The 13,643-nt window shown below is 42.4% G+C and overlaps 1 protein-coding gene across 1 annotated transcript; it reads left to right on the top strand.

The window, feature by feature from the left end:
* The first annotated feature begins 1,039 nt into the window (after nt 1–1,039).
* On the top strand, nt 1,040–13,580 carry LOC131938394 (heat shock 70 kDa protein). Its single transcript, XM_059296398.1, has 8 exons — nt 1,040–1,305; nt 2,310–2,511; nt 3,119–3,250; nt 5,421–6,157; nt 7,341–7,496; nt 10,127–10,325; nt 12,054–12,253; nt 13,097–13,580. Exons 1-8 carry the CDS (start codon nt 1,198–1,200, stop codon nt 13,226–13,228), a joined length of 1,866 nt encoding a protein of 621 aa, XP_059152381.1. The 5' UTR covers nt 1,040–1,197; the 3' UTR covers nt 13,229–13,580.
* Nucleotides 13,581–13,643: the final 63 nt, after the last annotated feature.

Below are 13,643 nucleotides of genomic sequence, written 5' to 3'. Positions count from 1 at the left end.
TGCTTTATAACCTGATGCCATCATCATGTTTTGTATCATTTTAAGTACAGAGAAGTACTATACATATTTATTTGATTCCTCCTTTCATTTATGCAATATAATCATTTTTTGGATCAGGCACACGATAGTGTGAAATAAAGTATTATGTAACAAGCTGTCAGTGTTTGATTTTTTTATGTAGATCCATTGATTTGAGTGTATATTGTTATGGTTACATGTTGGTATGTTTACAATTTTATTCACATCAATCTACCCATGTAGATAAAATTAATTGACCAAAATATCTATAATGTTACAAAACATTTTTCTGTTTTAAAACAGCGTTTCTTGCAGACTTTTTTCTCCGGGGCGGGCACTTGATATTTTCGGGGGGGGGGGGGGGGAGACACTAGTAAAAGTATATGTTTATTATATAAATTCCATCTCGTGGGGGGGGGGGGGGGGGATTTTTACTTTTTTCTTCCCCCCCCCCCCCCCCCCCCCCCCCCCCCCGAACAGATGCCTGGAAGAAACTCTGAAAACAAAGTGTACTGAAACTCAAGCCTTGATTCACCAACCAGTCGTCTTTAACTTAGAAAAAAAAATCTGGTCAATTTGTCTGGCTTATCACAGTGGTCAACTTATCTGGCTTGTGGCTGGTTTAACTAAGACTAAGACACAGCGGTTAACTTTTGGTGTATCTAGAATATAGGTTATAGCAGTTTAGATGTAAATGTGCGGGAATCGCGTTACGCGCGGCTCAACTTGGCGATTCAACAATACAAGCCTTCTTGAGACTAAATCTCGAGACTACCATTTGAATATGCAAGTTGTGATCACTAAATGAGTGAGTGCCATACTATATTCGTATCATCCTCATGCCGAATGACTGTCGTATTTTATTCATTAAATCGTGTGGGGGGAGGGGGATACTAAAACAAATTAAAAAGTCGCAAAAATATCTTTACAAAATGACATTGATTTACTTTTTCGTTGTTTGTTTTTTGTGGTAAAAAGATCTTACTTTTTAAAATTTCCTTTACACAAGACATAATGACGTACAGCGCGATTGGGAAAGTTAACAGCGGGAGAAATATAAGATGGTCGACCAACCTATTAGTTTGATTTTAAGCCTAGCTTTGATTGATTCTGTCACTCAATTACCATTAATTGTGACCGTACACGTAATATGACCGCACTGTGTTCGCTAATGATAACATGGCCTTACAATCACGCGTACAGGCCATCGGGATAGATCTAGGGACCACAAACTCATGCGTGGCCGTGTTCCATGATGGCCAAGTGGAAATTATTGCCGATGAAGATGTAAGTCTGTAGGTATTATATATCTATAGATCGAATATTTTATATATAATAAAGTGACATAAGGTTGACTTCATGGCGCAAGTAAGGGGGGGGGGGGCTGAATCGTGATTTTTTTTTTAGTCCAGGTGTGTACAAACTATTCCGGTTTTTCAATAGGTGAGAAGGGTGGGAGTTTTGGTAAGGTATATCAGCCCCCCCCCCCCCCAACCAGTTTTAATGGTAGGAATGACTGAAGAGTATGCTTCTTCAGCCGGCTTTTGTCCCGTGTAGACTAGTTCACCAGCCGGCTTTTGTCCCGTGTAGACTAGTTCACCAGCCGGCTTTTGTCCCGTGTAGACTAGTTCACTAACCGGCTTTTGTCCCGTGGAGACTAGTTCATCAGCCGGCTTTTGTCCCGTGTAGACTAGTTCACTAACCGGCTTTTGTCCCGTGGAGACTAGTTCATCAGCCGGCTTTTGTCCCGTGTAGACTAGTTCACCAGCCGGCTTTTGTCACGGGTAGACTAGTTCACCAGCCGGCTTTTGTCCCGTGGAGACCAGTTCACCAGCCGGCTTTTGTCCCGTGTAGACCAGTTCACCAGCCGGCTTTTGTCCCGTGTAGACTAGTTCACCAGCCGGCTTTTGTCCCGTGTAGACTAGTTCACCAGCCGACTTTTGTCCCGTGTAGACTAGTTCACCAGCCGGCTTTTTGTCCCGTGTAGATTAGTTCACCAGCCGGCTTTTGTCCCGTGTAGACTAGTTCACCAGCCGGCTTTTGTCCCGTGTAGACTAGTTCACCAACCGGCTTTTGTTCGGTGTAGACTAGTTCACCAGCCGGCTTTTGTCCCGTGTAGACTAGTTCACCAGCCGGCTTTTGTCCCGTGTAGACTAGTTCACCAACCGGCTTTTGTTCGGTGTAGACTAGTTCACCAGCCGGCTTTTGTCCCGTGTAGACCAGTTCACCAGCCGGCTTTTGTCCCGTGTAGACCAGTTCACCAGCCGGCTGATGACCTGTTTTACCTGCAGGGAAACCGGACCGTGCCCAGCTACGTCTCCTTCCACGACGACGACCGGCTGGTCGGGCAGGCGGCCAAGGCCCAGGCCTCGATGAACCCCAAGAACACGATCTATGACGTCAAGAGGCTGATCGGACGACGGTTCTCGGACAGGGTGGTCAAGAAGGACTTGAAGAACTGGCCGTTCAGAGTGGTCGAGCAGGCAGACACGGGTAAGAAAGTGGGGGTCAGTAGCGTCACAAGGCGGGGACGCATGGGGGGGGGGGGGTTGCAGGCCGCATCGGGTACCACTATCCAAGGGGGGGGGGGGGTATGAAACAAAAAACAACAGCCAATTTTAATGAAGAACTTACGTTTACCATTTAGTTTAACACCGCTTAAAATTGTAGATCTCTATACATTATTAGTCACAGAGATGGAGATAACTCCGTAGTCTAATTTTTAGCACATCATATATATATATATATATATATATATATATATATATATATATATATATATATATATATATATATATATATATATATAGTTGGTAGAGAGGTGACACACTGGGTTACCACACTGGGTGTCACCTGTCCTAGTGACGCCACTGGGTTAATTACTTGTCAGCAAGGTGCCAGTTATATGTCTCCATTTATTTTTATATACCGGAGAATATGAGCTATGTGTTAGTAAACATACAAAAAAACTTTCTTTGCGACGTTATATGTAAGATATCAAAGAAATTTGGACCATAAAAATGTAATTTAAAAACAAAGTGTTATTTAAAAAGAAATATGATAGATCTTGTAGTAACTGAACTGTTTGATCTGGTCCAAGGCATGCCATTGTACAAGGTCCGCTTCAAGAGAGAGGAGAGAACGTTCTCGTCCGAACAGATCAGCGCCATGATCTTGGGGAAGATGTGTGAGGTGGCCCAGACACACCTCGGTCTGCCCGTCACAGATGTGGGTATGTGGTGTTTGAGTGGCATGTTTGTGGGTATGTCAGTGGTGTTTGAGTGTCATGTTTGTGGGTATGTCGGTGGTGTTTGAGTGTCATGTTTGTGGGTCATGTTTGTGGGTGTGTCAGTGGCGTTTGAATGTAATGTTTGTGGGTATGTTGGTGGCGTTTGAATGTTATGTTTGTGGGTATGTCAGTGGTGTTTGAGTGTCATGTTTGTGGGTATGTCGGTGGTGTTTGAGTGTCATGTTTGTGGGTCATGTTTGTGGGTGTGTCAGTGGCGTTTGAATGTAATGTTTGTGGGTATGTTGGTGGTGTTTGAGTGGCATGTTTGTGGGTATGTCAGTGGTGTTTGAATGTCATGTTTGTGGGTATGTCAGTGGTGTTTGAATGTAATGTTTGTGGGTATGTTGGTGGTGTTTGAGTGGCATGTTTGTGGGTATGTCAGTGGTGTTTGAATGTAATGTTTGTGGGTATGTTGGTGGTGTTTGAGTGGCATGTTTGTGGGTATGTCAGTGGTGTTTGAATGTCATGTTTGTGGGTATGTCAGTGGTGTTTGAATGTCATGTTTGTGGGTATGTCAGTGGTATTTGAGTGTCATGTTTGTGGTTATGTCAGTGGTGTTTCAGTGTCATGTTTGTGGGTATGTCAGTGGTGTTTGAGTGTCATGTTTGCGGGGGTGTTGGTGGTGTTCCATTGTCATGTTTGTGTGTATAACGGTTGTGGGTATGTCAGGGGTGTTTGAATGTCATGTTTGTGGGTATGTCAGTGGCGTTTGAATGTAATGTTTGTGGGTATGTTGGTGGTGTTTGAGTGGCATGTTTGTGGGTATGTCAGTGGTGTTTGAATGTCATGTTTGTGGGTATGTCAGTGGCGTTTGAATGTCATGTTTGTGGGTATGTTGGTGGTGTTTGAGTGTCATGTTTGTGGGTATGTTGGTGGTGTTTGAGTGTCATGTTTGTGAGTATGTTGGTGGTGTTTGAATGTCATGTTTGTGGGTATGTCAGTGGTGTTTGAGTGTCATGTTTGTGGGGGTGTCGGTAGCGTTTGAATGTCATGTTTGTGGGTATGTCAGTGGTGTTTGAATGTCATGTTTGTGGGTATGTCAGAGTGTTTGAATGTCATGTTTGTGGGTATGTCAGTGGTGTTTGAGTGTCATGTTTGTGGGTATGTCGGTGGTGTTTGAATGTCATGTTTTTGCGTATGTCGGTGGTATTTGAATGTCATGTTTGTGTGTATGTCAGTGGTGTTTGAATGCCATGTTTGTGGATATGTCGGCGGTGATTGAATGTCATGTTTGTGGGTATGTAGGTGGTGTCTGAATGTCATGTTAATGTGTATGTCAGTGTTGTTTGAATATAACGTATGTGGATATGTCGGTGGTGTTTGAATGTCATATTTGTGTGTATGTCAGTGTAGTTCCGATGCCATGATTGTGACCATGTCAGTGGTGTTTTAATGTCATATAAGTCAGTGGTGTATTAGTGTTACGTATGTCAGTGGTCTTAATGTCATATTTGTGTGTATGTCAGTGAAGTTCCGATGCCATGATTGTGACTATGTCAGTGGTGTTTTAATGCCACGTTGTGGGTAATTTTTAAGGCACTATTTTATCAATCACGTTAATGGGTACGCAAATGTGTTTTTAATCTGTCAAATCTAAAGAAAAAAACAATATAAATGTACATGCCCTTCCACGCCACATTACTAACCCACCACACATATCCTCGCTTGAATCACCCTAATTGGCCACGAAGACTTGTCTTTCTCTAAACTTTGTTCTGCTCTGCAGCCATTTTTGTTGGGGTTTTTTCTCTGCCTCTGTGCATAACTTTGTTAAAACGTGAGGGATAAAGTACCGCTCTATAAAATTGGGTCGCTATCATATCCAATAGGTCATCTTACGCTCTCTTATTATCACAGTACCAGCATAATTATAACCACAATGCCATTGGTCATCTAATGCCCTCTAGTTATCAAAGTATCAGCATAATTATAACCACATGATATAATGCTCTCTAATTATAACCACAATGCCATTGGTCATCTAATGCCCTCTAATTACCACAGTACCAACATAATTATAACCACAATGCCATTGGTCATCTAATGCCCTCTAATTACCACAGTACCAACATAATTATAACCACAATGCCATTGGTCATCTAATAACATCTAGTTATCACCGTCCCGGCGTACTTCAACGACTCCCAACGCCAGGCGACCAAGGACGCTGCCCTTATAGCAGGACTCAACGTCCTGCGCATCATCAACGAACCCACGGCGGCGGCCATAGCATACGGCCTTGACCTCAACTCCGACGAGCACAAATACGTCCTCATATTTGACCTTGGCGGCGGGACGTTTGACGTCAGTGTCCTGTCTGTGGGCCACGGGAAAGTCTTTGAAACTTTATCGTCTGCCGGCGACAGCCATCTTGGAGGGGAGGACTTCGACAACAAATTAGTTGAATTTTTTGTTGAGGAGTTTCTAAGAAAAACGAACAAAAATCTGACCGAAAATCCCAGGTCAATCAAACGACTGAAGATCGCATGTGAACAAGCCAAACGAACGTTATCTCTACAACCGGAAGCGACGGTTGAAGTAGATTCCATTTTTGAAGGTCTGGACCTGACGACAAAAATCTCGAGGGCACGATTCGAGGAATTATGCCGGGATCTGTTCCAATCCACGTTAACCGCCGTGGAAGTTGCGCTGCAGGATGCGCGGTTAAACAAGGAGCAAATACAGGAAGTTGTCTTGGTGGGCGGGTCCACGCGGATACCCAGGATTCAGGAGCTGCTGAGAGAGTTCTTCGATGGGAAACAACTCAACAACTCTATCAACCCTGATGAGGCTGTGGCTTACGGCGCGGCCGTACAGGCGGCGCTCATTGCAGGGGACACAATCCTACAAGTAAGTCCTGGAGTTATCCGCCCTCTGGCTTATAAAATCTCTTGTTATGCAAGTTGTGCTAAAGGTTCACTCGTTCACATCCCTTAGTTTTGATGCTATGTGGGCTTGCTGTATTAAGCCGAGGTTGGGGGATGTATGCGAAAATTCTGTCCGAACACTTTAGAAGTCAGCATAGGCTAAGTAAAATAAATCATTAAAATGTGAGTTAGATTAAATGCTATTGTTTATAGAGAACATTAGTTTTAATGATACAACTTGTTATTTTTTTTAAAGTGTAGAAAGAATAACTTCTCACTTCGAAAATAATTGCATGCGTTTATGATTTTTTGCAAGCTGAGAAAATTCGGGCCACAGAAACATATTCCGGCAATTCATGACTTCTCCGTTCCAAAAATAATCAGGATCTAATAATTGTGTAATTGTGACTTTTCCAGTGCCTGATAGGAGATGTGCCATCTGTAGCGTGGTTATGATTTTTAGCGTACTTATGTTCGGTTTTTTCTGGTCATTAAGATGTCGAGCTATAAACGGCTTTTATTTCTGGTCACTAGGATGTCCAGTTGTCAATAACTGCTGGTTTCCGGTCATTAGAATGTCCAGTTGTCAGTAGCTGCTAGTTTCTGGTCATTAGAATGTCCAGTTGTCAGTAACTGCTAGTTTCTGGTCATTAGAATGTCCAGTTGTCAGTAACTTCTAGTTTCTGGTCATTAGAATGTCCAGATGTCAGTAACTGCTAGTTTCTGGTCATTAGAACGTCCAGTTGTCAGTAACTGCTAGTTTTTGGTCATTAGAATGTCCAGTTGTCAGTAACTGCTAGTTTTTGGTCATTAGAATGTCCAGTTGTCAGTAGCTGCTGGTTTCTGGTCACTAGGATGTCCAGTTCTCATCAGCTTTTGTTTCTGGTCATTAGAATGTCCAGTTGTCAACGTGTTTTGTTTCTGGTCATTAGAATGTCCAGTTGTCAACGTGTTTTGTTTCTGGTCATTAGAATGTCTAGTTGTCAACAACTTTTGTTTCTGGTGATTAGAATGTCCAGTTGTCAACGTGTTTTGTTTCTGGTCATTAGAATGTCCAGTTGTCAACGTGTTTTGTTTCTGGTCATTAGAATGTCCAGTTGTCAACAACTTTTGTTTCTGGTCACTTGGATGTCCATTTGTCAACGTATTTTGTTTCTGGTCATTAGGATGTCCAGCTGGTTGAAGTGGCGCCCTTGTCTCTGGGCGTGGAGGCGGCTGACGGCACCATGTCGTGTTTTGTCAAGCGGGGGACGCCCCTACCCGTCTCCGTGACCAGCACCTTCACAACGTACGACGATTATCAGCAGGCTGTAACAATACAGGTGAGTGATGTTACAATACAGGTGAGTGATGTTACAATTCAGGTGAGTGATGTTACAATACAGGTGAGTGATGTTACAATACAGGTGAGTGATGTTACAATATAGGTGAGTGATGTTACATAACACGTGAGTGATGTTACAATACAGGTGAGTGATGTTACAATACAGGTGAGTGATGTTACAATACAGGTGAGTGATGTTACAATACAGGTGAGTGATGTTACAATTCAGGTGAGTGATGTAACAATACAGGTGAGTGATGTTACATAACAGGTAAGTGATGTTACAATACAGGTGAGTGATGTTACAATACAGGTGAGTGATGTTAAAATACAGGTGAGTGATGTTACAAATACACGTGAGTGATGTTACAAATACACTTGAGTGATGTTACAATACAGGTGAGTAATGTTACAATACAGGTGAGTGATGTTACAATACAGGTGAGTGATGTCACATGTAAGTTCTGATGACAAAGTTGATTCTGTATGTGGGGAGAGGACGTCAAAAAATGTTTTAACTTTGTGAAAATGTGCTTTGTGGGGAGAGGATGAATGTGTGTTACTATGGTGACGCAGCCGATATTTTGTATTATGAGTTCTAGAACTGATTGAACAATGGCCTTTGTTCTTTAGAATATTGTTCATTTTAATGGGGTGGGTGGGGAATATGGAACTTTGTCTTTTTTATGGGGTTTGGAAATGACCTGCTATGTTTAGGTATTATCTGGGTTACATTCCATTACAAAATGTAGGTACATTTCTGTGATGATTATCTAGTGTGCGAAAATAGCTTGGTAATGGCTGACCTTATAAAACAACGATTCATGAGATTAATCACATGGTAACTCAATTATGCCCCTCAATAATTAATGAATAAATTAGAGATAATTTAATAACGCAGAACAGATCATTGCTAAACACCGAATTAGCATTGTCAACGGGGGAGGGGAGGGGGGGGGGGGGGGGGAGGAGACAAGGGGAAGATAACTGAGAGGTATCAGAGCCTGGATAGGATTGTCCTTAGCGGACTCACAGAATTCTGCAGTGGGGTGGGTGACATGGCGCTACGCAAGAGACAACGGTGGTACCCCAATGACCCTCCCCTGGGGGTTATGGGATAGATTAGATTAAAAACCCAGAGTAACTCGTTGTAAAATACTATAATAACGGTGTCACTTGTGTAGACGGTTTACAGTTAATGCTAAATATAGCCAGTGGTCGACTCGGCCGTGTAACGATCTTATTATTTATTTAATTGTTTGTGTTGTAAAGAACATGCTCCGTGTTTTTATACAAACGTATTAATTATTCATACCAATAAAAATGGCGGAGCACATTGTTTATTAAATCAAGTATGATAATGATATTAATAATAAGAACCATGAGATAATACATTTTTAACACAACAGGGCTTCAGTAATTAGCTAAATAATTTGAGGTAATGAGCCAAATGTTACAGTGAAATTATTTTGTATATATTATCCTGTAAAACTGTTTGAATATAGGCGTATGTATATGTGTGTGGTTCAGTGCAGCGCTGAATTAAAGTGTCAGTTAAAGCTTAACATAAATTCATTTAATATTAAAATGTAATTAAATGTTAATTATTTGATGCACTACGTAGACAACAATCGTAGATGTTTTGTTTGAGAAAAAGAAGCCGCTTAATAAATTGTATAAGTATTTTTGACTTTTAGGTATATGAGGCCGCTTACATGCTATTGTGTTGTTCCTATAACTTTAGGTATTTGAGGCCGCTATCAAACCTTTGTGTTGTGTTGTTCCTATAACTTTAGGTATTTGAGGCCGCTATCAAACCTTTGTGTTGTGTTGTTCCTATAACTTTAGGTATTTGAGGCCGCTATCAAACCTTTGTGTTGTGTTGTTCCTATAACTTTAGGTATTTGAGGCCGCTATCAAACCTTTGTGTTGTGTTGTTCCTATAACTTTAGGTATTTGAGGCCGCTATCAAACCTTTGTGTTGTGTTGTTCCTATAACTTTAGGTATTTGAGGCCGCTATCAAACCTTTGTGTTGTGTTGTTCCTATAACTTTAGGTATTTGAGGCCGCTATCAAACCTTTGTGTTGTGTTGTTCCTATAACTTTAGGTATTTGAGGCCGCTATCAAACCTTTGTGTTGTGTTGTTCCTATAACTTTAGGTATTTGAGGCCGCTATCAAACCTTTGTGTTGTGTTGTTCCTATAACTTTAGGTATTTGAGGCCGCTATCAAACCTTTGTGTTGTGTTGTTCCTATAACTTTAGGTATTTGAGGCCGCTATCAAACCTTTGTGTTGTGTTGTTCCTATAACTTTAGGTATTTGAGGCCGCTATCAAACCTTTGTGTTGTGTTGTTCCTATAACTTTAGGTATTTGAGGCCGCTATCAAACCTTTGTGTTGTGTTGTTCCTATAACTTTAGGTATTTGAGGCCGCTATCAAACCTTTGTGTTGTGTTGTTCCTATAACTTTAGGTATTTGAGGCCGCTATCAAACCTTTGTGTTGTGTTGTTCCTATAACTTTAGGTATTTGAGGCCGCTATCAAACCTTTGTGTTGTGTTGTTCCTATAACTTTAGGTATTTGAGGCCGCTATCAAACCTTTGTGTTGTGTTGTTCCTATAACTTTAGGTATTTGAGGGCGAAAGGGCACTAACGGAAGACAACAACCTCCTGGGTGTATTTGAACTGACCGAGATCCCTCCCGCCCCCCGGGGAGTACCTAAAATAGAGGTGACCTTTGACATTGACAGCGATGGGATCCTGAGTGTAACGGCCAAGGAGTCGGTGACGGGGAAGTTCAACACGGTTGTCATTAGCAACAATAAAGGTGAGTTAGGTTGGGTTGGGTTAGGTTAGGTTAGGTTAGGTTAGGTTAGGTTGGGTTGGGTTGGGTTGGGTTAGGTTAGGTCAGTGGCGTAGGCAGCGCGGGGGTTAGGGGGGGTAATAACCCCCCCCCCCTCCATAGACCCCTCGGTATATATAAAAAGTATGGGGGGGGGTGCAAATCGAAAGTTTGAGGGGGGGGTGCAAATCGAAAGTTTGTCCCCGGGTAAAAATTGGAACCCCCCCCCCCCCCTTGAGACGATCCTGGCTACGCCACTGGTTAGGTTAGGTTAGGTTAGGTTAGGTTAGGTTAGGTTAGGTTAGGTTAGGTTAGGTTAGGTTAGGTTAGGTTAGGTTAGGTTAGGTTAGGTTAGGTTAGGTGGGTTGGATTAGAATAGATTAGATTGGGTTAGGTTAGGTTAATTTAGGTTAGATTAGGTTAGGTTAAGTTAATCTAGGTTTGATTAGGTTAGGTTGGGTTTGGTTGGGTTGGGTTAGGACGTGTTGGATGTCTCTCGTTTCGGTTAATTTAGCTGAAGTTTAGTTAGGTCACGTCATGTAAGATGGAGCTAGGTGTTAGAGATATAGTAACGTAGCATAAGGTATGACAAAAGCCTGAGAAAAGATGGCCACTGATATCCAGATTCTGAACTTTTACTCCTAACTACAGTTTGTGCTAACACCGTTGTATTTATTTGTAACACTCAAAGTTAATTTTGTGGGCCGCTTTTTTTAATGCCCTATTTATTTTGTTATGATTAGAAATAGTTTAGAAACTTTCACAATAGTTAGTCCATACTAGCGTCAGTTAATAACTTTGATGCACTGTTTATTTCATACCATGACACAATCGAACTAAAAACTACACAATCACTTGAATTGAAAATTCCCTGTTGTCAGTATTTTAAAAACTGTTATGTATATGGATTGATTTTAATAAAATGCAAATGGTATTACAATCGTAGTCTCGCTGAGACTATAATTTCCGCCTCGAACGTAAAACTAAACCTAGTCTTAAAATCTAAATGTAGTAGGCCCTACTAAACCTAGATCAAAATCTTCGTTAAAACAGCTATGTAGATGAAGTGGCCTGATACATGTACACAGTGGCATAGCGAGGTCGGGTGTCACCCAGTGCGGCACTTAATGGTGTCACTCACCCCCCCCCCCCCCCCCAAGAGGCGTAGCGACCCTTCCCGGGGACAAACTTTCAAATTTTCGATTTGCACCCCCCCCCCCCCATGATTTTCTCTATATATTTTGCTATTTTTTGCCTTGGTGTCACCCCCCTAAATGGTGTCACCCGGTGCGGTCCGCCCCCTCCCCCCTCGCTACGCCTCTGCATGTACAACATATGACCCTACTTATCTTACTACCCAAGCATTGTGATAGGATTTCCAAAGCGCAATCATTTATTGGTCTATTAAACAATACAGCCATATTTGTATGCAATACAAGCAACACAGATGTTTGGTTGTTGTGGCCAGTGGCATAGCCAAGAATTGGTCATGGGAGGGGTTCAAATATTTCTCCATATGTATATAATCATATATATATATATATATATATATATATATATATATATATATATATATATATATATATATATATATATATATATATATATATATATATATATATATATAGGTGTGAGTCCATGGGAGGGTTATAACCCCCCCCCCCCTTGCCACGCCACTTGTTGTGACCATGACCGTGACCCCTGACTCCCCAGGCCGACTGAGCAAGGCAGACATCAAGCGGCTGAAGCTGGAGGCCGCCCAGTTCCGAGCAGACGACAAGGACCAGCGGGAGAGGGTGGAGCTGCGGGACCAACTCGAGGCTCTCGTCTACAGCGTCAGGCACGCCATCAACACCATCACCATCAACCTCGCCGCCGACCTCAAGAGGCTGCTTCTGCAGACGTGTGACGAGGTGGGTGGTCACGTGGTGCTTTGTGTACCTGGACAGTCACGTGACAAAAGAGCCTGGTGTTATGTAGTGTAAGGAAAAGCTGGGGCGCGTAATTTCTAGTGAGATCATCATCATCATCTTTTCCCGTTCGTGCCCAAGACAAATGGGTACAGGAAGTAGAGTTCACCTGTTTCAGGGACCTCTGCATATAAAGTGATAGTGTGGTCACCGCTATGCCCAGCCGCCATTGCTTTCCCTAAGGTACCCATTAAAGCTGGGTAGACTCAGGATTTGAACTCGAGACTTTCGGGTTAGCAGCATAGCTCTCTATCGTTAGGCCACGCCGCCCCTTTTCTAGTGAGATGAGATTGACTCATGCTTAGCTGAATTTAAAAGGCCCACATTTATTCTGCCCCTCGCCTAACGTCCCTCTGTCTGCTTTATGTCACTTTATGGACGACCTCTAAAATTAAGTGTTGAGTTCCAGGCACCAATCTTTGGACCCCCCTGACCTACCCCAATCCCCCAGGGCAACTAAAATGGGGGGGGGGGGGGTGGTGAAGACTGGGCTGACAAAATACCGCAGCCCAAGTCGCGGCGCCATGAGAGTGGAACAGGTTACATAACCCCTACAGCCAGTTGGTCACGTTTCTCTAATGAAAGTTTTCCTCTCGAGAGTTACCCTCCTTGTTTTACTTTCACTTTCCAGTACACGACTGCTGTCCCTTGAGTGGTGGTCCATTTTTTAATTCCTTATTGGTTGAAATAAAAAAGGTGTATTTAGAAATTTCCCCACATTGGCCTACATTTTATAGAGTCTACGTATTCAAAGCGAAACGATATAATTTAATTGACACTTTGCAGACGATGACCTGGTTAGAGAGTAACCTTCACGCTTCCACAGACGAGGTCAGAGGTCACTTGGAGAACTTGAGGGGGGTGTGTGAGGGGATAGACGTGGACTCGCAGCGGAGTAGCTGCAGCTACTACGATTGACGCAAGTCGTAGCTACAGGCGGTCTAAAGAGACAATTGTTGTGTAGGACGTTTGACGCAAGTCGTAGCTACAGGCGGTCTAAAGAAACAATTGTCGTGTAGGAAACTGGGCCAATAAACATTGATTGTGTGTTAACATGGGCAATAAACAACAGATGTGTGTTTAACCTCTTGTCAAACAATAGTTGTGTGTCTAAATGCATGGCAATGAATGTAAAACAATAGTTGTGTCTAATTACAGGACTAAATGCTCACGTGATTTAGCACCACTAACCCTACATATTTTATGCTCTAACTGGGCCAAAAATAAATAGTTTATTGGACTGATAGTAATAAAACAGAAAATCTTTACAAAATCTGTGTTAGAAGGTTTAGACTGTTTAGAGGGCAAAACAAGTCAGTGCACAATTATACTC

Source organism: Physella acuta, unplaced genomic scaffold (assembly GCF_028476545.2).
Source record: "Physella acuta isolate Inbredline_101_S28 unplaced genomic scaffold, ASM2847654v3 ptg000243l, whole genome shotgun sequence".
Taxonomy (NCBI): Eukaryota; Metazoa; Mollusca; class Gastropoda; family Physidae; genus Physella; species Physella acuta.
The sequence above is the reverse complement of the archived record's forward strand: the minus strand, read 5'-3'. Positions and strand labels throughout refer to the sequence as shown.

Bases quoted from the DNA above. Each gene is read 5' to 3' on its own strand.
- LOC131938394 (XM_059296398.1), top strand. From the start codon at position 1,198: ATGGCCTTACAATCACGCGTACAGGCCATCGGGATAGATCTAGGGACC. The intron at 10,326-12,053 runs GTGAGTTAGGTT...CTGACTCCCCAG, and splicing joins TGTCATTAGCAACAATAAAG to GCCGACTGAGCAAGGCAGAC. The intron at 12,254-13,096 runs GTGGGTGGTCAC...GACACTTTGCAG, and splicing joins TTCTGCAGACGTGTGACGAG to ACGATGACCTGGTTAGAGAG.